This window comes from Ascaphus truei, chromosome 6 (genome assembly GCF_040206685.1).
Source record: "Ascaphus truei isolate aAscTru1 chromosome 6, aAscTru1.hap1, whole genome shotgun sequence".
Lineage (NCBI taxonomy): Eukaryota > Metazoa > Chordata > Amphibia > Anura > Ascaphidae > Ascaphus > Ascaphus truei.
The window spans coordinates 90,838,276-90,865,080 of NC_134488.1; the positions used below are offsets into that span (position 1 = coordinate 90,838,276).

The 26,805-nt window shown below is 42.8% G+C and overlaps 1 protein-coding gene across 5 annotated transcripts in view; it reads left to right on the forward strand.

The window, feature by feature from the left end:
- Positions 1–5,365: 5,365 nt before the first annotated feature.
- Positions 5,366–26,805, forward strand: part of KAZN (kazrin, periplakin interacting protein) — a 411,605-nt gene continuing 390,165 nt past the window's right edge. Inside the window, exon 1 of one of the 5 annotated variants that reach the window (XM_075605079.1) lies at positions 5,366–5,867. In XM_075605079.1, coding sequence (XP_075461194.1) covers positions 5,801–5,867 — 67 coding nt within the window. In that variant the 5' untranslated portion in view covers positions 5,366–5,800. The remainder of the gene's footprint in view (positions 5,868–26,805) is intronic. The other 4 variants (XM_075605083.1, XM_075605080.1, XM_075605078.1 and 1 more) reach the window with 4 other exon arrangements.

The window sequence follows — 26,805 nt, forward strand, 5'->3', positions numbered from 1 at the left end:
AGTGAAAGCTAAAAATGTAGCTTCTTGTGTTGGTTTTCTGTTTACTGATGTTTCTATTTACATCTTCTGTGGTGTAAACATATCTACAATTCCCTTGTAGAATGCATCATAAAGGTATTGAAAGTTGTAGTGTAACTGACACATTTGGTTATAGTGGTAGGTCTGAGCTCGCCTAATTATATTTTGCTAAATAGTTTTATTGGAGCTGTTTGACCCCTCCATCTAGGTTCTGAGCTTCTTGCCAATTCTGTAATTAGCCAATACATATAAAACTGTTCTGCAATGTGGTAGTCTGAAGTTCCCTCTCTACGGGAGAAGGTGAGGAGTGTCTGTAAAACATAAACAAGAGGTATGTGCGCATTGTGTGTGTGTGTATGTGTGTATGTATATAAATATATCTATATCTATCTAGACCCCTTTCCCCGTAACTAAGGGAACTACACGTGCTAAGTACCTGTCAGGCGTACAGGAGGCCTAATCCTCCGCCACTGGGAGCCTGGGGTGATCTCGTTCTTACCGGATACAACGCCTCCACCTGGGAGGGATCCTAGCGCTGCAGGATAACCCCTCACAGGAACCAATACCGTCAGTGAATAAGGATACACACACTGGTATAACTAACTTATCTTTACTGACACATATAACTAAACAACACAATAACAATACAAGGCCCCATAATACAGTACCCACACAATATACACCACCCCGGTGGAGTCCCCCTCCAAAGTACTGAGCGTGCCCTGGGCACCTAACCACCCCAGTGTCCACAGAGCCAGACCCACCTAAAGAGTATGTGGAGTACTGCTAACCCCGGTGTATGGCAGTTGGTGCATATGGGTACACGCCATCCCAGATGATGAAGATATCATCTATATAGTGGACGTACTTCTTTATGCATTGTGCATGAGGTGCATCATGCAATATATGTGTATGCACATAAATATCCATATACAGGTTTGCAGTATGTGGACTTTTTCTTGCAGCCGCTGGTGGCACATATGAAATCATTCATTAAAGAAATTACAGATTTCATTGTAAAGATCACAAATCTCCCTTTTGGTTCAACTGAAAGTCTACTTGTGACTTTAGATGTGTCCAGTTTGTACACTAATATCCCACACAACGAGGGACTTGATGCGATCCGGGCATGGTTGGGTGCTTTTCAAGACCTATATGGGCCCTCCAGCTGAGTTCTTATTACTTCTCATCAAAATAATTCTACATAAGAATTTCTTCAAATTTGAACGGAGCTACTTTCTACATCTCATGGGTACAGCCATGGGCTCGAATATGGCACCCTCATATGCAAATCTGTATATGGATGTTTATGAGCATACACATATATTGCATGATGCACCTCTTGCACAATGCATCAAGAAGTACGTCCGCTATATAGATGATATCTTCATCGTCTGGGATGGCGTGGAAGCACAGCTGTTGAAGTTCGTTGATTACCTCAACAATATACCATCTACAATTAGATTTACTATGAACTTCAGTTCGAAGAAAATCACGTTCCTCGATACGGTGGTTTATAAAATAGGGATACACTTGCAACTAGAGTCTATCTGAAGCCTACGGACAAGAATACCTTATTACACGCATCCAGCCACCATCCAATACCCCTCAAAAAGGGATTACCATATTCGCAACTCTTACGAGTCAAGAGAATTACAAGTGACCCAGAACTAGCGGATAATGGTTTAATACAAATGGCAAAGCAGTTCTACGAGAGGGGCTATGGTCCAGCTGACATTGAAGATGCACTGTCCAGAGTAAGACAGACTGACAGGTATACACTCTTGACACCCTCAAGGAGGAAGGTTGAGACAACACGCTTTAATGTGGTCAGCACATACACCACTGCATCGAGTTTCATCAAGAACATTTTAACTGCCCTTACTGTAAAGAACCTTTTCCTTTGTTGCTGGTGAAATCTTCTTTCCTCCAACCTTAAGGGATGCCCCCGAGTCCTTTGTACTGCCCTTGGGATAAATAGTTAATTTGAAAGCTCCTTGTACTGTCCCCGCATATATTTGTATATAGGTATCATATCTCTCTTAGACGCCTCTTTTCTAATGTAAATAAATCTAATTTAGCTAGCCTCTCATCATAAATTAGATTGGCCATCCCCCTTATTAATTTGGTGGCTCTTCTCTGCACTCTCTCTAGTTCCATAATGTCTTTTCTAAGGAGTGGTTACCAAAATTGTACTCATATTCAAGGTGTGGTCTTACTAGTGCTTTATAAAGGGGCATAATTATGTTTATTTTCCTTCCATCAATTGCCCGTTTAATGCAATATAAGATCTTGTTTGCCTTTGCAGCTACTGCATGACTTTGGGCACTATTGCTAAGTCTGCAGTCTACAAGCACTTCTAAATCCTTCTCCATCAAGGATTCCCCCAATATATCTCCATTTAATTTGTAAGTCGCCTTTTTATTCTTGCATCCCAAATGCATAACCTTACATTTATCTGTATTAAACCTCATCTACCATTTACCTGCCCACGTTTCCAGTCTCTCCAAGTCCTTCTGAAGAGAAATTACATCCTGCTCTGATTCTATTACCTTACACAATTTAGTATCATCAGCAAAGATGGAGACTTTGCTCTCGATCCCAACCTCAAGGTCATTAATAAACAAGTTAAAAAGCACGGGTCCCAGTACCGATCCCTGAGGTACTCCACTCACGACTTTAGCCCAACCTGAAAAAGTTCCATTTATGACAACCCTCTGTTGTCTGTCCTTTAACCAGTTTTCAATCCAGGTGCATATATTATTACTGAGTCCAATTTGTTTCATTTGAAAGATCAGTGGGAAGCCCTCATTTAGCAGTCGACCGGCAAGGGCTGAAGATGATGATGGTATATACTGTATAATGTGTGTGCTCTGTATGAGTATGGAAGTATCAGTGTGTTTATTACTATCTTTGTGTGTGTTTGTGTGTGTGTGTATCACTTTGTGTGAATGTTTATGTATTTGTATGAGTTTCTATCTATACAAGTGAGAGGGTTTTTGAATGTTTACAGACGACAGAGAAGCCCAATGCTACAGCCAACATGACAGAAATACACAGTAAAATACTTACACATTCAAAAACCCTTTTTCAAGAGAATATATATCAGTGCATGTATGAATGTATACTTGTTTGAATGTTTGCACTCGTTAAAATTAAATCACGGAGATGATGCGGCTATGGCCTGCAGGACCCAGGACTACTTGCCGCTGTGTCTCACTGATTTCTGTATTTGCAGATAAACAGCTTGCGGTCACATACCTCTGAATGTTACTTTGTACATTTTTCTACAGAAAATGAAATAATACATTATTAAAGGAACAAAGTCTTAAAAAAAGGTCAATGTGTTTCTAGGAACAGGGAGATCTATGTAAGTGGTTGTAAAGTGGGATTGCCACTTCAATTGTTACAGTACTTCCAAAAGAACAATAATCTTTGTTTATAAAAAAAAAAAAGTCTTGTTCTTGAATATACTTCTGGAAGTGACACAGAGGGTATATATACTGCTCACTAAGTGAAGGTAAAGTGGTTTTGAAAAAATGGTTTGCGCCCTAAATGCCTAGATTGGCATCGGGTGCATCAGATGGGCTGACTGTAATACTCTTACCAAAATTATTGAGAGGGATGTATTACCAACCCCCTCCCTAGCTAGAAGTCCACTCCTGGGCTAGATGCACTCCTGTGCTATTAAAACATAACATTTATTATAACAATTAAGAGAAACTACACATATATAATAAACATGAATCGTGAAAAAATAATAATATAACGTTAAGTGAATTAAAATAAGTAGGAGTAGGTCTGGTATTAGTGAAGCTGACTTCAGGTGTATAGCCCTAGTGTCGAATAATATAATCTTAGACAACTCCTAGAATTAAATAGGCAATCAATCCACCTGTAGAACCTAACTATATGTAGGGAAACTAATCCTATTAGGTGTAACTACTTAAATTGGTATAAATGTGCTCCTTGTGTAATGAGATGTTAACCCTCACACAGCATACCTGAAAACCAACCAAAGATTGCAATGTATAAAGCAAACCGCAAACATAAGTGGTAATGTGATAGTCAGATGGTAAAGGCTAAGCTAGATATAAACGAAATGCTAACCATGACACAGTTCCAACATCACTGCTTAATTTTACTCCTAACAACTAAGTGATAATAGTCTACAGTGATACGGGTCAGCTTGGTGTAATCATAGGTTGGTGGTAAGTGGATTACTCCTGTGTGTCAACATCAGCACACCTAGACCAATAGGAAAGGAATAGCAAATAAAATGCACATAATGTACAAGATGAGATAGGTTCTACAGGTGGATTGATTGCCTATTTAATTCTAGGAGTTGTCTAAGATTATATTATTCGACACTAGGGCTATACACCTGATAGTCAGCTTCACTAATACCAGACCTACTCCTACTTATTTTAATTCACTTAACGTTATATTATTATTATTTCACGATTCATGTTTATTATATATGTGTAGTTTCTCTTAATTAAAACATAACATTTATTATCACAGGAGTGCATCTATTAGTGGGCTTCTAGCTAGGGAGGGGGTTGGTAATACATCTCTCTCTCTAATTTTGGTAAGAGTACTTCTGGAAGTGAAATCATTTTTATCAGGAGCGTTGTCAATAGTGTGTGAATTACAATTTAGGTATGTTAAATGGCTAACAGAGTCATCAGCATGAACATTCCCTTTGTGTTTTCTGCTCCCCTTTGGAGAGTTAAAGTTAAAATACAGTTTACTGGCAACTCCATGACCATTTATTGCCTATATTCCTAAAGAAGAAAAAAATAACAGAACAACAAAATATTTTTAGGGGCAAGCATGTTTATATTCGTGGAGGGATGTACCTATCCCTGGCATGACTTCGGTGTTTCTTGCATGCAGTCAGGCATGGAATAGCTATTACATCACCAGTTTCAGCCAGGCTTCCAGAATGGTGACAGCCACCGCAGAGTGTGATCACTGCAGAGAAGCAAAGCATATCTTCAGTACCTAACACTAAAAAAAACCACATCTGCAATGTATTCATTCACTGAAACAGATTAAGAGGGGGTTGTACCCACAATTGCAATGACAACCTCTTCTTATAGCATCACTCAGTTTGACAAAACACTACAGTGCAGATCATTCTGGAAAAAGGAAACCGAGACTCAGAAAATCCCTGATCCAGACGCACTGGGGAGAAACATCCTCTGTGTGTTGATGTTCCAAAATAGCAATTGTGCATTCATTTAGTCCGACTTGAAGAATAGCATTAGCTCTTTTATGCGAGGCTGAGAAAAAGGCAGGCACTAGTAGTACATACAGAGACATTCGTGTGTGCAGCCACAAGTCGATGTGAGGCTTGCAGATCACTAAAGGCATCATAATACTCACACGCACAACATCAAGATCTAACATACAGTATCTTGTTGGAATTTTAAGCAGGTCAAATTCAACCTTCAATCCAACTCTGATCTGGGAATATGCCCCGGCTACCAAACATGACACAAATACAGCAAGATATTGCATTTGGGAGGCGATAGCTGAAATTGTTTTACAAGACGGTCTGCAGCTGCCACTGGGGGCTTTCCCCCCACCCTCTTTCATTGCATCTGATTGAAGGGTATAGCGACAGAAGCGGGGAGGCTTTCTGGGACTCGGACAACTGATGCTTTGTGTACAGTGTACATGTTTGTTTTTTTGAATCAGACAGGGGGGGAGAATTGTCATATTGGCAAACAAACTACCTTTGCATTTTGGATAGAGACACGTGACATTCAGAGCTATGGACGCAGCTGGGCCTGTCACCTTCTCCCAGGTCTTTGGACAGCAGTGTGAAGTAATGGAGGCAGGTAGGTGTGATATTAAAATATGCAGGGTTCATAAATAAGACATATGTTGACATTAGTGTGAATTCATCTTTTCTGGTTTATCAAATGTTCCCCAGAATTGTGCACATGCATGAAATATGGGGTGTGCTAGATAGCATTTATTTAGTCACAAAAATGCTAAGCAGGGTTTCCTGAAGTTAATAGGAATGTTGAACTTTTAATTATGTGTGACCTCCAACACATAGGGCATTTTTATTACCTTATACTATACAATGCTGTTTATTATTTTCACTATCTTGTAATTACACAGGAATAACTTACCTTTTGATATAAAAAAATATGTTCCAGAAAGTCATGATTGTTATTTTTGTTCAAGTTAATCCTTAGAATTGTGTGACTCAAATTATAAGGTTGCATAACAAATCAGGTGAAGGACAAAGTGGTGGTTGTTTTTGTTGCTGATTGAAACATACTGGAGATGCAGTTAGAGAAATAGAACCACATCTGCATGGAAACATACACAAACCTAACCATCTCGCATATAAACATTCATACTCTCCATCCACAAGAATTGATGGGAGTAGAGAACAATTCATGGTATATAAGTGGACCAGTGGATTCTGTGCCAAAGGTATGAATGCACATGGGTTGGAAAAGCCAAATGTGAACCCCTATTATCAACTTTTTGTTGTTGTTGCTTTGGCAGCCCTTACTATTCTCATTGGCTGCTGCAGGTGGCGTGTGTATGTGTGTATATATGTATATAAATATTTTTTGTCACTTTTTTTACCCACCATAACCTTAATAGTAGTGGTGATTACCTTGTCTAGTCTCAAACCTGCTTTGCCATTAAGACCAACCTCACACTGATGATACCCATCAAAGTTGAAACATGTCTGTGAGTGGGTTTAATGGCTTTGCATCTCATCCCAGCCTTTGTCTAAAAGCTGTGTTTAAAACAGCATGCATTGGCTTGAGGATTTGCTTGTGCAAATACGAGCTTGAGACAAAAGGTGGCACTGAGTGCTCATTTGCATGTCATTTCCCAGAATCCCTTGCTGCAGTAGAAGCGCTGTATGCTGGGTGACAATGGGGAAAGACAGGGTTGCAGACCTGTCTAAGACATGCAAATGAACATACAGTAATATTTACAGTTGCTATATATATATATATATATATATATATATATATATATATATATATATATATATATTAACATAAAACAGTTCGATATAGGCACACTCACATATACTTGGATTTTCCTGCGGTCACCATCGGCATAACTCTGGTGCTGATATGCACAAGGCAGCGTCCTGTTGGAACCGCCTACATTAAGCAGTACAACAAACGTGAAAGTAACTTCACAAGATAGTGGGACTCCAAAGTAGCAGGATCCACTGTTTATTGTTTTCACAGCTTAATGTGCAGAGGTTTTAACACAACATTTTTTGGGGGGAGGGGAGGGCGGGGAATAAACCTCCCTTCATCAGGTATATATATTATACCAAGGAATTCTTGAGGTTAGTACAACAATAAAAAATACATTCTAGACAGTTGGTACTATGTGTTGGCATCATATAGACCAGTGGTTTTCAACCTTTTTTTGGTTGGGGATCCCCAAAATTCGATTGTGAAATTCTGGGGAACCCCAACCTTCAACCCCTGTCTCTTGCCCCTCTCCACCCCCTGTCGCCCCTCACCTCTTGTCTTTCCCCCTTGTGACAGAAACCAGGGGATGGTAATAAATTCCGTATATAGGGCTCCCAGGATACTAGACAGTTTCTATCCTGTTTGGCCTTGGAGTGCAGCCTTATAATACATACACTCCATCCCACAGTTTGGCAAGCGCTGGAACTGAGGGATGAGAGATCCAGACCAGAGTTTGTCTGCTGCCTGATTTCTGTCACCTGTCATGCTAATTAGGAATCAGGTATGAAAGACTGATTTCCTGTTTGCTCTGGTCTCCCCACAAGAGCCAGGAGGCTGGAAGGCTGCTGAACTACAGAGGGGAGAAGCCTCTTCCCCAAACAGGTTCAATCTTTCTGTTCATTTGTGTAAGACTGCAAAAGGTACTGTGTTTTGATGTTGGAAGTGGAAAAGCCACTTCCAACCCTGAGTCAGGGATATCTAAGTTAAGTTATCGCTCAGGTGAGCAGCTTTTGGTTTTGATCTGTTTTCTGTTGTATGCACTGTGGCAGTCTCAGTGCCTGGGACTGAATAAACCAGGCATAGCCTGTTTAAAGGAACAGTACGTGACGCCTCATCATTTAACCTACCCTAAAAGACCGTGTTCTAAACAGTCCCGGACAAACGACGGAGCCCCGGAGTAAGCCGTTTGTCACACCCTTCACACCCTCCCCCTTACGCTTCCTCTCCCGCACACACTCTCCCCCTTGCACGCACACGCACACCCTTTCTCACTTACACACACTCTCCCCCTCTCATTCACACACACACACACACACACACACACACACACACACACACACACACACACACACACACACACACACACACACACACACACACACCCCTCTCACTTACACACAGTCTCTCCCCTCTCACTTACACACACTGTCCCCTCTCTCACACACACACACACACACACCTCACACACACACACACACACACACACACACACACACACACACACACACACACACACACACACACACACACACACACACCCTCTCACTTACACACACACACACACACAACCCCCCCCCTCTCACTTATACACACACTCTCACTTTAAGGTTGCTAACACACAGACACTTTAAGGGCTGACAGCGTGCTCTTATCTGATCCTTCCTCTCCCTCCTGTCAGCTGGATGTTGACACGTCTTCCGGCGCCAACCGGAGCAGGGAGAGGAAGGAGAGGAAGGATAGGAAGGATAGCAGTGATTAGGCGGCGGCTGCTGCTGAGCTCGGGAGCCACCAGGTCATTACTACATGGGGTGCCGCCGCACCACCAGGCCTGGGACAACTGGCAGAGTTGTCCCACCCTGGCGGCCGTGGAACCCCTGAGGGGTGCTCGTGGAACCCCGGTTGAAAATCACTGGTGTAGACAGCTCACATTTTCCTCATTTGATTATAGCCTTTTGCTAGTACAATTGAGCTTTACAACAAAATACAAAAATACCCAATGCTACATCCAATGTGACAGACAATATATAGTAAAATATTTAAATGGTTGTATTCTAATAAGTAAGGGTCATTTAGTTAAACCATTTGGTCAAAGCGTTATAAGCCCACAGCACAGAAGGGTGCAGGGAGGGGGGAGCACAGGGGAGAGCAGATGGGGGAGCAGCAAGAACATATCTCAAAATGTATTTTGTAATAGAAACCTTACCTTTAGAAACCTGTCTGTCCCGGGTATCGATAGTCACAGGTGGTCGCAGTGTCGGCATGAATGCTGTGGCAGGTGCGATCAAGGATACGTGATCACAGTCTGTGTAAACAGGTTCCCACAAGAAAAGCCCACACTTTTATTGGCCAACGGCAAGCCTAAATACTTCCTTGCCTGAAGAGCCTGTGACCAAATGCTGTGTGCCTACAATGTGACCATGTCCGGGAGGCAGGAGGACTGAGCCGGAGGGTTAATCGCAGTAACGGGCACATACTGTACACTCTAAGTTCCCGGAGACAGCGGTCTCCTTCCTCAGGTGTAACAAACATTGAACAGCATCTTTTCCCGCTTCCTATGTGAGACTGGGTCGCTACCCGTGTATTCTGTGGTGCTGGTGCTGGTGCATACCTGGCTGGTAAACAAGAGGCTTGAAATCTCTGCAGTGGGGAGGACATCAGGACAGGCTCACGGTGGTTCTTTCAGTGACAGCGTCTCAAGTCCAAGAGGATCCTGAGGCTTCCAGGATGAACCTCAGGGACACTTCTTCTTAATGGACATTTCAATCATAACACCAGATTGGGTATAACTGGGTTTATTGGTACATGCATGGCATACACACGTCAAAGTCCCTGAATGCAGTACCCAGACTTTAGGCCTTGACTATCTCTCTTCATAGATACCTTACCCCCTGCTGGGGCGAGGTCTCAGCCTGCTCCCTCTGGGTAGAGGCACTCTGCTGCATCCGCACACTCTGAAGTACAGCCCAAAACTACTGTTACACCCCAAACCTTACTCTATTCTATAGAGGAGAAACCCCCCTTCTTCCCTGGGGAGTGGTTTGTAAGCCGGCCTACCTACTGTCATAGACTCCCCCCTTACATCAGCAGGCTAATCCTGAACTTTATTGGTAACATAACACATAGAACAGCATAACAGGCCCTGCATGATTTATTCCTAACACTGCCCACTCCTTTCTTGGACTTACACTGTTGGAGGGGCCAGGAAATCAGTAGTCCGATGGGACTTGGCTACACTCTCCCTTTGGTTTTGAAAAGCCCTCCCGACCCCGCAGGAGGGCGTAACACCCACCCACCATTATACATTTTAACATAAAATGCAAGGAATTCAACATGACACACCGTACATTTTGACCGTCAATAATAGTGAGCAGGGTCAGGTTTGCGCACCAGATTCCCCGCACTGTCAGTAACCGTCGCAAAGTAGCAACGCTTGCGGCCATTTTCAGCGACATAATACCCTGTTTAGGTGTATATTGCGGCCTACATGCCATGTTTTACTTAGGAAAGCAAATCGTTCTTCCCATTGGTGTGTATTACTACCAAGTAGTAATTTGCATTACATGGCCCATAATAGCTACACGCACCCACACCTCTCTGTGATTTTTGGCCGTACACATTACATCCTCTGGAAGTTAGGGGTAATCATATCCTTCCAATCTAAATCGTTGGATGAGCACACTATCAGCGCGACTACTTTTGGTCAGATTGTGCCCGAAGGCCTGTCCTGATATTACACAGTATATGGGTCCTATCCACAGAGGCTCACTAGTCGAGTCCTCTCCTTTTGGTCTGGAGAAGAGGCCCTTCGCCATTTTGGCACAGCACTCGCACATTATCTCTGCTTATTGCTCCGCAGAGAAATTACCATCCTTCCACCAATGGTAAATCTGGGACCCCCTTTCTACCACGAACCTAGTTCGTTTTAAGTGGGGCACATATCCCCTAAATTGCGGATCCCACCACGGCACGAGTTACGTCTCATTGGATACATTATCAGTCACACATGAGATAGTTGTCACAGAGGGTATGGCTACCATCATTACAGGAGTAACAGGACTAGACGACCGGGGCTTATCACCATAGCTACCGTGATCACCACCCGCTCCCTTGGGACTAAGTTCCGGACTTGAGGAATGATCAGGGTGGGGCAACGGCACTGAACAAGACCGAGGGGCAGAAAAAATAAGTCCCGTGTTCCAAAGTCTAAGTTCTCTGGGCAGTTGGGGCATCGTACCCCAGCCGAAGTTGCAGCCGGTAAGCTGTCCGTAACAAGGCCAGTTGCTGCCCACGTCCAAGAGCTCGAGCAACAGCTCCTTAGTATTGGGCAATGTCTTCCAGGACCTGGGTTTCTATGGAGCGGCATGTTTGATCAGACCCCTGCTTCCGAGCTCGGCAGTTCTGCAAAAAGAGGTATGCCATGGGGGTACTCACCACCGAAGCAGGGGCGGATGTAGAAGCCGGGAGAACAGCAGTACCGGCCGGTATCACCATTGAATATTCATCAGCTTTGATCACCCTGTACGGGCACTCCCCGTAGGTGGTGGCCACGTAGGCCATGACGCGATCTCAGGCCTCGCAGACGGCTTGGCATTGTAGGCAGAGCTGGCTCATCCCTCCACGAGCCTCGTTCTAGCGCGGAACGACATCTTAGGTCGGTACGCCCGGATAGGAGATAGGACTCAAGAGGGACAACGGAGTCGCAGCCTCGGGATCGGTGGAGGCTTCGTCCGAGACCGCATCAATGGATGCACCTGCGATGTTTGGCAGGAAACAAGCTGATCCAGCAGCAGATGGTTCCTCATGGGGTGAGCAGAGCGACAAGGGCGTGGCAAGCCTTGTTCGGCCGGGCCTTTCCAGGCACCGGCTCGCCTCTTCAAGGCGTAGATCGGAGCTGGGATGGGTGAGACGGTAGAAGGGGACTCACGTGACCGCACACCGGCGGTGTGGGCACAGGTACGTCTGATATGAAAACTCCCGCAGGGCTGGATGAAACACTAGCCTCAGTTCCCAGCACTCCCAGCGACCCTGCCCCAGAGTCCGTACTTAGCGATCGGCGAATCCCACATCGGAGGTCGGGACTCACCGGGTGCTAGAGCATAGTCTAGTAATCAAGCCGAGGGGCTTCGGAGATCTGTCCAGCCATCTGCACTAATCACTGCAGGAACCCGGTGATATCTGTTGGTCGGTAGAGGGGTAGACGTCTCTGTGCCAGGTCCCTGGAAACGGAGGTACGGTGTGGTACATTCTGAGCACCAGGAAGCAAATCCCAGTGCAGGCTCCACCCGCGCACACTGCGGGCAGACCAGGCGGAGTGAGTTCCCCCATCATTGGGTAGTAGCAGCAACCCTCCAGGGAGAACGAATTGAACGCCCTTTTTTTTCCTCCATCGTCAAAGTCCTTTACAGAGGGAGCGAGTATGCATGCGACTGTGCAGTAGTTCTACCACGTGTGTCTGTGGCTAGATCTCTGTATCCGCAGCTCGGCAGCAGAGAGATACGCCCACAGCTCCTCCCTCTGGTTTGGAGATAGTCCACTGGGAGAACAGGGTGGGACTTGGCGTTCGCGCCAATCCCGAATAACTTTACCAGAAGGGCGCGGCCAGGCTCTGTGCCAAATCCATAGGTTTGCAGTGAAAGTATTGCAACTTTTGCACAGTTGCCATGCGGTCTCCCGTTTTCGGCGGGAACCGCCATTTTGCATGGTGAAAGAACATGATGCAGCTCCCTTTTGGGGGCCGCTTGTGCATGGCTGCAGCTCCTCCAGCAGAGGCTCTGGCACCCGTGGAGTGGGCTCCCCTCCTCAGATGCCGGCCCGCGCATACATTGGGGTAAAGGTGGGTGGGCATTAGTTTCCATGATGGCGCGTCGCAGAACTACCCCCTCCATCTTCATCGTTGGGTGGGCAACAGGCTCCCTGGAGACACCTCAGGGAACTAGCCCCACACCTTTCTTTGTAGTTAAATATGGTTGGGCAACAACCTCCCCGGTGACGCATCGTAGAGCTGTCCCTACCTTTGTTCGTCGTGTAAATCCACTGTGCGGCAGCCCCACGCTAAGGGGACTGCCTGGTACTGTGCAGCTGCTCAAGCAGAGGGACTCAATCGCCCCTCGTACGATACCTGTCACCAGATAGTCAGAGAGGGTAGTGCAGAGCTGCCAGGCCTAGATGCCTAGACCCCAGTCCTCGGCACTCCCTAGAGTCCTAAGCACACATGATTAATATAATAAACAAATGTCCATCCTGCTGCAAAAGCATGTCCTGATGCCTATGTCAGCAGTGCCTCCAAATGTAGCACCTTTCCCCCCTTCCTATGTGAGACTGGGTCGCTACCCGTGTATTCTGTGGTGCTGGTGCATACCTGGCTGATAAACAGGAGGCTGGAGATCTCTGCGGTGGTGTGGGGAGGACATCAGGACAGGCTCACGGTGGTTCTTTCAGTGACAGCACTTCCAGGATGAACCTCAGGGACACTTCTTCTTAGTGGACATTTCAATCATAACACCAGATTGGGTATAACTGGGTTTATTGGTACATGCATGATGATATACACATGTCACAGTCCCTGATTGCAGTACCCAGACTTTAGGCCTTGACTATCGCTCTTCATAATACCTTACCCCCTGCTGGGGCGAGGTCTCAGCCTGCTCCCTCTGGGGAGAGACACTCTGCTGCGTCCGCACACTCTGAAGTACAGCCCAAAACTACTGTTACACCCCAAACCTTACTCTATTCTATAGAGGAGAAACCCCCCTTCTTCCCTGGGGAGTGGCTTGTAAGCCGGCCTACCTACTGTCATAGACCCCCCCTTACAATAGCAGGCTAATCCTGAACTTTATTGGTAACATAACACATAGAACAGCATAACAGGCCCTGCATGATTTATCCCCAACACTGCTCACTCCTAACTGGGACTTACACTGTTGGAGGGGCCAGGGAATCAGTAGTCCAAGGGGACTTGGCTACATTTATATAACTCAAATCAATAAGCAGTACAGCACCTATTCCCATAGCCCTTCCCCCAGATCTCATTTGGACTCCCTTGGTCTCCTAAGCAGGATTTTTCAGCGCTGCTGGTCTTATTGGTGGTCCACTTGAAATGCAATTAGCTGTCAATCACCAACGAGCACCTAAAAGTCGTGCCGCAGAATATTTAGCGACACTTGTCCCGACGCACAATGGCCGCAGAATATTTAGCGACACTTGTCCCGACGCACAATGGCCGCAGAATATTTAGCGACACTTGTCCCGACGCACAATGGCCGCAGAATATTTAGCGACACTTGTCCCGACGCACCATGGCATGGGTGTCGTGTGCAGAGAGAGCAGATTTGGGGAAAATATAAATGTTAACTGGAGTCCCCCATTCACTAGTTACACCTGCCAAGAGTCAGCTTTGAAATCACTGGTTCTCCAAACCGGTAATTTTCAACTAGCGGTTCTAGAGAACGGGTGGGAACCAGCTCAATACCACCCCTGAGTACACTGCCTGTTTGCCCGACACTGGCTCATAAAACATCCCTGAAGCTGGCAGCAAGTAATTAGAGAAGTATTTACTAAATCAATCATGTCACAGTTTCACATAGATTGTTTCATAGCCAATACGTACTGTATTAATGTAAGAGCTCCATGAGAATAATGTAAGTAAGGAATGCAATGTCAGTGTATTGTGCTGAAAGTTGTCAATATTTGCATGTGATCGGGAATGCTTATTTCAATCCATTCATTTTATAAAAGGCGCAAGTTCAATTTCAATAATTATGTTCAGATTTATGTCCATACTGAATTCGCTAAGTGTCTTCTACCATTCCGGTGCTTGCGTGGAGAACATCTCACAGCTCGTGGATTTGAATGGGCATGTGAGGTCTCTTCCAGCAACAGAAGGTGTATTATGGCAGAAGACTGTCTATTACATATGATCGTAGTATTTTACTGCTTGACATACGCGCCGCTTGGTGACGTCACTTCGTTTCTCAGTAGAGGTGGGGGAGGGAGAACAAGATGCGGCTGACACAAATGTAACTAACTATGCTCGTTACCACTATGTCTATCGCGGTTTATAGTGCAATCTCTTGCTATGGCAAAAGAGTACCTTGTCTGTTTGTCTGCTGACATTTATTCAGTGCAGAATAATGCAGACTACTGACAGCCCAACTTCTCCCCACAGACAAGATTTTTCAATATACACTTATCTAAGCACTTTCACCTTACTCGGCTAATTAATTCCGGTGGTGTTCATGAATACACCATGCTGAGTAGGCGAATGCACAAATTATGTGAATAGTGGTGCGATTTAACACATCACTTTAAGTGTATTTGCATTTAATACCTCCCCTCCATGTTAACTGCATATCATTATCTGCGGTTCAGTATTATTTATTGTATGGTTTCATGAATACACCGAACTGACCACAAAAGCAATTGTTTCTATACAGACCTATATGAGCAGGTGTTTATATATTAACCTATGTGGTTATTGAGCATCTGGAAATACTGTGGTCCAATATATTTTATTTGGTTTAAAAAAAAAGAAGCATTTTTGTATGCGTTTAAACACTGCTCTTTTTCGAGATTTAGTGATTGTACGACTTAAACACTCCTGAGATATACCTGACATTAACACCTACAGTGCCAGAGCTCTCATGTCAGTGGTGTTTCCTAATCTATTCCTACCATCAGGCTACATACACCACTAAAATCACTAATTAACTCATTAGCTACACAGTAGCCTAACTTGGTTTTTACCAAGATGTATTATTTTTGCGTTGCGAATTTATATTTTGAACATGCTCTCACATGGGCTAATACAGTTGCTCTTTGATATACATCAATTACCTTTTGTTCGCCCATTGTCGGCATATTCGTACTTGTGGTCTAATATTAACGTCATATGGTGTTCATGAATACACCTAACTGACCACACATCAACCTTTTCATACAAGCAGTTGACCACTATGTTATCATCATACTAAGATTTAGTGGTGGGAAGGTTGTCTTATTCTACCACTTATTAGCCCTTCTAATTAAGTATCTGCACCAATTCTTGGTGTTCAGATTGCGAGTAGACTATTTAATATCCCTTTTAACTTTATCACTATACTAGTGACCATTGGTTATATGTGCTGTTTTGGCATGTGTTATTGTCCAATTTTATCTTAACCCATTTAACTATTCAAAGTTATGTTTTAATATACACACCATATATTCATTTAGGCGAGTGCTGTTACAGTAGGGGTCTTTTGTACTTGCTTCGGCAAGTATATGTGGGATTACATGACAAAGTAAGAAGAGAAAAACAGAAACTCTAAGGCTTTGTCCATGGATACCGCTTGCGGGCGGAGGCGCGCTGAGGCTGAGGGAAAGCGGGTGCTTTCCCTGGCCTTAGACAGCGTGCCGTCTGGGGGCATGTGGGCGGGCCAGTGACGTCACGGAGCTGGTTCGCCCACATTGGACGAACCGCTCACGTGACCGGCCCTGCGCTCCGGCAATTTTCCTACATGCGCTTGCGGAAGCGTAGGCGAGCCCCTACTAAAGCCGCTCTCATTGCGGCTGTAGGGGCTCAGTGCCGAGTGTAAGCGCGCCTCCGCCCGCAAGCACTATCCATGGACGCGGCCTAACTGTGGGATGCATATTCACTGAGTAGAACACAAAGTATATAATTTTCTGCTATCAGCAAGTAGTGTCTGGCCATTAACTATTTTTCTTAAGCTCCACATAGGCTGTGTTATAAACTGCCTCAGTCCCATGAACCAGTGAGCATATTTCATGTTTCGTGGAGGAATACTTCATCATTTCACTAAAAAGACAATTGTTTTCAAATTCAGAAAGGCATGAAACTATCCAGCAGGTGGCGGTAGCACACAAGTAATCATCAATGAACGATGAGTTTCATCGTTATGCGGTATGTGGAATCCGAATCATTACTATATGGGATGACGTATGCCACAGAACCGAGGCACAGCTGTTTCTGTCTTTGTTTTTACGATAAATACATTGATAAAGAGGAGAAATATATTGCCAGACTGAAAAACCTCAAAGTAATCAGGAAGTGATGTATAGAGATGATATAGGCTTCTTTGTAAATTAACCCTTTCATTGCCCTTAACACGTTCATAGAAAATCACATGGGCTGGTACGCCAGTGCCTTTATGTCATTCAGTGAACGTCTCTGCTCGTTTTATAGGGTATATCACACTCATCTCTCCTAGATAGGGTTGATGTCGATCTGAATCCTCCTTTTCCATTTGCCTCATTGGATGTGTCTCGACATAACTACCTAACTGAACTTCTTCTCAGCAGTAACTCTGAAATTGCGACAAACAGCCTCTCAGTTTGAATGAAATAGTTTCCTATATTTTATGTATTTTGTGTTCTTTACATGTTTATTCTGCCGTGTAGAAGTAATTTTCCGGGGGCTGGGCCAACTATTCTAACCAACTATTGTAAAGGAATATATAATAAAATAGCACAAATAACAGAAAACAACTTTGACTTCTGTATGATCTTTTAGGTAGGCCTCAACAAAAGCATAATTAGATCTGTGTATCAAGTTGTGGTGCAAAAATCACTGTACAGTACCGAATAAAAAAATGTATATATTTTGTGATGTTTTGCTGTTTTTATGCCTTTGATTTGCATCGGTTTTACAGAAGGAAACCTATGATATACAGGGGGCTATGTACTAAGGCAATTTGGGGGGGGGGAAACGGGGCCAAAGAGAACTTTGCATCAAAGTACGTTGCGCCAGTTTTTCCCTGAGTGTACTATTTTGCAGTTTGGCGAGGGTCTATTGGAGAACTTGCCTGACACAAATAATTTAATGAGCTGTATTCCAACCATCTGCCGTGTCTCAGGTGAGGCTAACATGTCTGCACTCTACAGTCTACATCAAATGTGCTACACTTCACAAACAGGCTTCTTACACACACACGCACGCACGTGCGCACACACACACACACACACACACACACACACACACACAAACACACACACACACACATATATATACAGAAAGCAAGCACGAACACATTTATCTTTGATTCATCTTCCCCTTAGGACCTGTCTATCGACACAGAGAGAAGCGTGTTTTGAAGATTACACCATTTGTCAGTGCACAGTTGCATCAAATGTAGAAATAGTTTCTTACATCTGCTGCAGATAGTTTTGTCAGATTGTTGGGAGCAAAAGTGATGCACAGAGGCTCACAATTTGTTATGTCTCATTATAATCTACTGTATGTCTTGTGTAACTTCTCCCTAAACCCTTCTTTTGTTCTTTTGATACACCCCAACTTGCAAGATGTTGTAGATGGGGCATGGATGCAAAACAGAATCCAGAGCATACGAGTCAATAGATCAAAAATATAATATACAGTGTTACATATTAAAAAGTATTAATCTGTGAAGAAGGTCTCTATTGACCTAAACGTTGGATTCATACTTTTGAATATATAACACTGTGCATTATATTTTTTTATCTATTGGCTCTGGACCTTTTTTTCCATTCATATGATGTTTGTGTAAATCTGTCTACACGTCCATGAGGCACAGACTGGCAAACACGGCATTCTCTTTCTCTTCACATTCGATGATTATATATGGGTCTGTTATTGGGGTTGTCATTGTTTTTTTTCTATTGTATATGGGGCAAAAAGTTAAGCACAATTCTTGATACATTAGCCCAGATACATCAAGCAATGCTAAGGAAAAGTGGATATTTTTGGTGAACTAGCATGTCACACAGTCATCCCAAATAATGATTCAGATTCCACATCCCACAAACGATGAAACTGATCGTTCAATGATGATTCCTCCGTCTCTTCCGACACCTGCTGGGTAGTTTTATGTCTTTCTGAATTAGAAAACAATTGACTTTTTAGTGAAATAATAATAGCATGTTCTTGTATAGCGCTGCTAATTGTACGCAGCGCTTTACAGAGACATTTTTCAGGCACAGGTCCCTGCCCCGTAGAGCTTACAATCTATGGTTTTGGTGCCTGAGGCACAAGGAGATAAAGTGACTTGCCCAAGGTCACAAGGAGCCGACACCAGGAATTGAACCAGGCTCCCCTGCTTCAAACTCTCAGTGCCAGTCAGTGTCTTTACTCAATGAGCCACTCCCTCTCCTCTGAAATGATGACGTGTTGCTCCGCGAAACATGGAATATGCTCATTGGTTCATGGGACTGAGGCAGTTTATAACACAGCCTACGTTGAGCTTAAGAAAAATAGTTAATGGTCAGACACTACTTGCTGCAAGCAGAAAATGATATAGTGTGTGTTCTACTCAGTGAATATGCATAAATTATCCCACGGTTGTAGTGCACAATGATTTTGTTTTTCTCTTCTTATCATGTCAAGTAGTAAAATACTCCAGTCTTCTGCCATAATACACATTCTGGTGCTGGAAGACACCTCACAAACCCATTTAAGTCGACGAGCTGTGAGGTGTTCTCCACGCCAGCACCGGAATGGTAGGAGACGCTTAGTGAATTCAGTATGGACATACATCTGAACACTATTATTGAAATTGAACCTGTGCCTTTTATAAAATGAATGGATTGAAATAAGCATTCCCGATCACATGGCAAATATTGACAACTTGCAACACAACACACTGGCATTGCAGCCCTTACATTAATAAGTATTGGCTATGAAATAATCTATGTTAAACTGTGACATGATTGATTTGGTAAATACTTCTCTAATTACTTGCTGCCAGCTTCAGGGATGTTTTATGAGCCAGTGTCAGGCAAACAGGCAGTGTACTCAGGGGTGATATTGAGCTGATTCCCACCAGTTCTCTAGAAACCGTAGTTGAAAAGTACCGGTTTGGAGAACCAGTGATTTCAATGCAGACTCTTGGCAGGTCCTCTGCAGTGGTGGAAATAGAGAATGGAGGACTCCAGTTAAAAAAATATTTTTCCTAAATCTGCCACCTCTGCACACGACACCCATCCATTGTGCATTGGGAAAAGGGTTGCTAAGAATTCTGGGGTGTGACTTTTCTGTGATTGCCACCTGTTGAGCACTGACAGATTGTGCCCGAATTGCACTTCAAGTGGACCACCAGTGAGACCGGAAGTGCTGAAAAATCCTGTTTATGAGATCAAGTTGACCAAGGGAGTCCACATGAGATTCAGGGGAAGGGCTATGGGAATAGGTGCTGTACTGTATATTGATTTGAATTATATAAAGAAATGCTGTTCAATGTTCTTTACACCTGAGGAAGGAGACCGTGGTCTCCGGAAACGTTGTTTTTCCTATCATTGCATCTAAAGTGGGCTTCCATGTTACATTAGACTGTAAAGTGTGTGCCCTCACTGTGATTAAACCTCTGGCTCAGTCCTCCTTCCTCCCAGACACGGTCACATTGTAGGCACACAGCATTTGGTCAGACTCTTCAGGCAAGGAAGCATTTATAGACTTTCTGTTGGCCAATAAAAGTATGGGCTTTTCCCATTGGGAAATCATAATAAAAAGTGCAAGATCTGCTGTAAGAGCTGTGCGGGGAGACACAGAGAGAGTCTGCTTCTCTCTGCTCTCTGCACAGCTCTTACAGACTGGTGGCTGGCCCAGCAGGATTAATGCTGTGGGAGTCACATTCAGAAGCAGGAACACCCTCAGCGCTAATCCTTCTGGGAAATTTACTGCCCTACCGTCCGTGAGAGCTGCAGCTGCATGAGCCGCTCCAAATCGCAGCACCGAGGGCAGTAAGCCTTGCTACATCTGTATCTGTCAAGGTAAAACATTTTTATTAATTGCTGTGAATGGTAATGGTTTCCTTCATACATATGATGCAAGTTATTTGCCCCACTTTTGCAGCCGGAGAAATGATACATCACCCTCTATGTATTAAGCTGAGCTTGTGGAACAGAATTTGGAAGACAAGAATATCTTAAATTATAAAAATTAACATTACACGTATTAGACATGATGTTGCATACCTTGGACCGAAGTGTAAATCCAACATGTATTGCTACATGAGACTGGGGCTTCATAGCTAAAGCTCTAATAAATTTAGCATTTCCTAGTGTGAGAAAACTTGCCTTTTAGGTAAGACCCAATAAAGGAAAATATGTTATTTTTAGAATATAGAAGTATGTTCTTTGATTGAAAAACCTGCTATACTAGTTTGCATTAAGCATCAGTTTGTACGTTTCTTAAAGCACATTTAATTGTATCATTCATTTTGTTCATGAGATTAGCAGAATAAGTGTTGTGAGATAGGGTACTAGACATGTATAAACATTTTGCTGGAGTTTGCAAACTGCTGAAATTTGCCCCTTTTCCGTGAACAAAATGAGCCCTACTTAGGTTTAAAAAAAATGTTTATTATAGACATTAAAAAAATATAACAGCAAATAAACATACAATTAAAAAAAAAAAAAAATCCAAGACTATTGTGACAGCTCTGATTGTACCCCTGGAACCCTCCTCATGTAGACTGTGCTGGAATCTAGATAGATGGAGCCTCTTCCTTGGGTATTTGTAATTGTAACCTCACTCCCACCTGGCGTTCTGCATTGTCCCTTGTCCACCCTCTTTCAATGGCCCGTGTGCCTTGCTATAGGCCTTGCCGTGTGCCTTGCTCGGCAGTGAGCCCCTGCAGCCGCAATGAGAGCGGCTTTAGCAGGGGCTCGCGCACGCTTCCGCAAGCGTGCGGAAGCGTGTGTCTTAAGAAAATTTTAGTTTCTGCGCTCGCCGGAGCGCAGGGCCGGTCACGTGAGCGGTCCGCCCAATGAGGGCGAACCAGCTCCGTGACATCACAGCCCCCCCCCCGACATGCCCCTGGACGGTGCACGGTCTAAGGCCAGGGAAAGCACCCGCTTTCCCTCAGCCTCCGCGCGCCTCCGCACGGCTGAAGTCTCTATGGACGCAGCCTAAGAAAGAATTACAATACCCATCATTATGGATTGCATGTCTCGATGCTGACCACTTTCAAAACTCTAAGGATGGAAGTGCTGCTCAATAGGCAAACTCCTGTCCAGTAAATGGTGCAAGTGCCGGAGCCTTCCAGCCTCCCACTGCCTTATTTTAGAAGCAGGAAGCACTGAAAACATTCCCCTCCCTAGCTTGGTTGGACCCTAAGCTGAAGTAGCCACCCTATTAATAGTCGGGTTAGTCATTATAGCCTCTCACAAATCTGTGCATCCTTTCCTTCTAGAGGAAATCCAGTAGAAAAGCATTTTTAATTGGTATATGTAAGTTCTCGTTTTGCATATGCGAGAGCACACAGGCCCACACATGCGGCTACTGAAGATGCAACACCATGCAGGTCTGCCCAAAGCTACCATTGCAACCACCCTAAACTTGACATAGTGCACTACAGAATAATGAGCAAAAGCATCCCATTCCTTACAGTATCCTAGAATATTATACAAATTATTGGCATAAACTGAATTATTTACATGTTCTGATTACATAAATTGGACAAAAATGAATATTTTTTTCAGCATGAGTTGTTTTTCAAGACCATATAGGTCTCTTAAGTCATCATAACCTATGCATGCTGGGAAAAAAGTAGGTGGTGAATAAATACACCACGGTGCTTGTTGCAATACTATGTTTCGTATAGCAGCAAGAACATTATCATACAGTGTAATAGTGTGTAGAACTCAAGATTTTTTCAAAGACTTCATAAGGAAAAACCCAAACACAAAACAAAGTATATATAGTAAGCATACTGTACATTTAGTGGGTTTAATGGCTGTTGTTCTCTTTACTCCATGCTTCAGCTTTTTCATTTGGGAGTTGTGAAAATAAATTTAAAGGATATGACTCTAAATGTATGCAATTGAATATGTTATTATTATTGTTATTATTAGTAGTACTATCATGGTCAACTCCCCTCCTCTTTCTGGTATTTACAGTAAACCATAAAGGGCAGTAGAAACCCATTACCTTATACAGTACCAATATACTTTTCATTTAATCTAATTTAAGATTAATATGTTGTTATAAATAGAGGAAGAGCCTTCAATCTCTTATTGTTGTAATATATACATTTGCTAATCCTAAAGGGTGAATAGCTGTTTTGCCAGAGCCATAAAGCATATACTACTGTATAATGTTAAAAGCATTTGTAGCTTTTAGTCTGGAACACTACAGTATGTTCTGTCTTGGAGTGTCAGGCACTAAAGCAGATAGGAAAAGAAACCATGGAAACAAGATAAACCTATTCTTAAACTATTTTGTTATGTAGAAAGAGTTGATATTCCAATAGTAAAGCTTTTTTTTTTTTTTTGCAATTTCCACTGAATCAAAAGCAAATCTCCCATATTTTCAAGAAATAAATGAGTAAACATCAAAACAGATCATAAATATATTTTGATTTAATGGTTAGTATTAGATGTTTTGGTAATGAGCTATATTGTTTGTATAATGTAAAAAGATGTCTCAGTCACTACAATATTTTGGCATCCACAAGCTCACTTGACAGAGAACATCTCGATTGTGCTTTGATTTTATGGCAGGTTGGAGAGTTCTTTTGAGTTAGGAATAGACTGGTTGTGGAGAAAGGGATATCAGACTTGCTGTGATGGCTGATGCCCCATATTGCCAATACCACAACTAAGGAGATACAAATAAGCTGAAGAAAGACAGACAAATGCAGAGGTATCAAACAACTCCAATCAGCTAAGATTGTTACAATACAATACTGGAGCCATAATCTTCCCTCAACCATTCTGACTTCCCCAATAGCAAGAACCGCACCATTAATATCATACGTATGTACGAAAGGGCAGTATTACAGTGTGCTGTTCTCAGTCTTTCCAAAAGTTCTTATCTCATGTTCCCTGGCTCATTCCCTCTCTTTTTCCTTGGCATTGGTTAGGGAAGGGGAGAGTTAGAACCGTAATCACAATTGCACCACGTGATCACCTGAAAGGAACAGGTGGAGACCACATTAAGTGGTTGCTCTTGCAGTCAAATAGTGGGAGCCTGAAAGTATTGAGTGGACATGCTTTCCAAACAAGTGAACCAGCAGTCAGACAACCTATCAAAGAAATACAAACTCCTAGGAGATAGGATTCAATGTGAATTAGACAGCCTTCCAAATGGGAGTAGAGGGTCAGGAGCGCACTCACATCCAGGGGTATATAAAAAAAATGGGGAGAGAAATACACATATAGTGTACGATGACAATAAATTGAATAAAACATATATATTTCTCTCACATTTGGTGTTAGTAATACAGGCCTTGTGGTTATTAGGAGGGACCACCTCAGATGATGATTGGATAATGATGTTCATCAGCAATGTGGGGAAGAGAATCCCCTGACATGAAGAATAGAGGACACAAAAGATAGTGCAGATTGCTTTATGACAAAATATATTGAAAAAAGTAATAAACTCACAAACATAAGTCAGGTGCAAGCATTGGGACCACCTTGGGTCAGATGGTGACGAAAGTCCAGCACTCCCTCCTTCTCTGGGGATCCACCCGTGGCGGCCGTCCACAACGGAGCCTGCAGGGAAGGAAGGACTCCTCACAGTACGCCAACAGCTCAGTTGTCCTCCTTTGGTCTGTGATGTTCACCCTACACATTTCGTTCTGAAAAGAACTTCCTCAGGGGTCATGTCAGCCACCACGGGTGGATCCCCAGAGAAGGAGGGAGTGTTGGACTTTCGTCACTATCTGAACCAGGGTGGTCCCAATGCTCACACACGACTTATGTTTGTGAGTTTATTACTTTTTTTTTAAAATATATTTTTTCATAAAGCAATCTGCACTATCTTTTGTGTCCTCTATTTTTCTTGTCATGGGATTCTCCTCCCCACGTTCATGATGAACATCATTATCCAATCATCTTCTGAGGTGGTGACTCCTAATAACTACAAGGCCTATATTACTCACACCAAATGTGAGTGAAATATATATATTTTTAATTCAATTTATCGTCATCATACTCTGTTGCACTATATGTGTATTTCTCTCCCCATTTTTTTATATATCCCTGGATGTGAGTGCGCTCCTGACCCTCTGCTCTCATTATTCCTATGGACCTGGATTGAGTCCATCCTACTGTAGGAGCAGCACCCATCAAAGGACTCTATTTATACCCCCCTCCCTTTTTACTTTTTCACCTTCACAAGTGTGTCTAACTTGGTTTTTACTCTAACTAAAACAGTATTTGCACTTGATCTTTGTTGTCCTCAGCCTTCCAAATGAGCCCCGGTTTTATTTGCACAGTGGCTACTGGTAAAACATGTCTGTATAAATGAAAAAGAACAATTCCTCTCTTAACTTATTCTGTAAACAGGAACATAACTGGAAAGTGCAATCCTGCCTTTGACCAAAATGAATAAATTGCATACATTTAGGGGTTCATTTTTGGTCATTGACAACTATAAATTAAACTTTAGATACCTAGAAGTGTTTTTCCACTGGATCATTTTCTGTAGGAAACTATTTTTCTTAAGTTAGACTGAAAACAGTGTAACCCTGTGCCATCTCGAACTAGAAATGTGTAAGTGGGCTATAAGTCATGGGAACGTGGTCTATGAAGTATGTTTCCCAACCACTTCCTGACATGTGTTTTGTCTCTTGAGTTTCATAAACTAACCAAACTATCCAGCTTATTCAACAGGAAATTGTAATTATGGGAAAGAATTCCTTTTGTTTAAATAAATTAATTTTCACTTCAAACGTACTGTATATTACAAGCAAGGAGAAGGCAAGTGTTGGATGTAAATAAGTCAAATAAATGTAAACATTTGCACTCCATGCCTGTGGTACATTGCTGTTGCTTGATTATCTGTCGGTTGTGGGATTTATTTATAAGAATACTTATTTTAGTTAATAAGCAGAACATTTAAAAATTAGATTTAAGGAATATGGGCTGTTTGCAGAACATGCATCATTGATGTTCTTTAACAAGCTAAAATTATATGTTATTGATAAAAGTGTTGATATATGCTGGTGACCTTTTCATTGTGATCATTCATCCATATGTTTTATTTTATTTTTCTATTTGTCACAAGTAAAGCTATTATGTGTTTAATTTTGCGGCATTTTCACATTTTCTTTACCTCTTGCTTGAGGAAAGAAGTTATTATATACAACAGAAAAGCGGTGAAGATAAAATAAATGTTTTTTTCACAGTGGTCTAGTTCAGATAGAAAACACTTAGGACTGCAAGCTCATCTCACATCTGTTATCCAAGTCTGTTTCAGTTTCTGAAATATTATACAGCACACGAGCTAAATATATTCATAGTCTGTGTCTGGACATACACATTATCACTCTGATTTTGTCACATTTACCTTCCAATTCCTTAAAAAAAAATGTTCTCCAGAGTTTCAGTCTGCTTTGATATAAATACAGGAACATTTATCATAGATAATGATTTTTTCACATGAGGAAGATCTCCCTGTGGGACCGAAACGTTGGCTATCGTGTAATTATTGTTCCAATACATTTTCTTTTTGGATTACTCCTTGCAGTTTGCGGTCTCCTTTACTGGTCTCTGGGCTGTTCATGTGATATATATATATATATATATACTATATACTATATACTAGCTGATATACCCGGCGTTGCCCGGGATGCAAATACGTAATCTCATGGAACAATAGGTTGAGTATTTGTTGGAAAGGTTGGATAATAATGTTGAAAAGAAAGATGGAAGAAAATGTAATACGATGTTGTATAAAAATGGTTTATTGTAAACACACCACAGTACAATGTATATTTTGGTGACATAAGCGATGTAAAAATGTGAGGCGTGTGTCCTGCTAGGGTGTGAGCGTGTGTGAGGCGGCGGGTGGGTGTTCAGTACGAGTGGCGCGTGGGTAGTGAGTGCTGGCTTT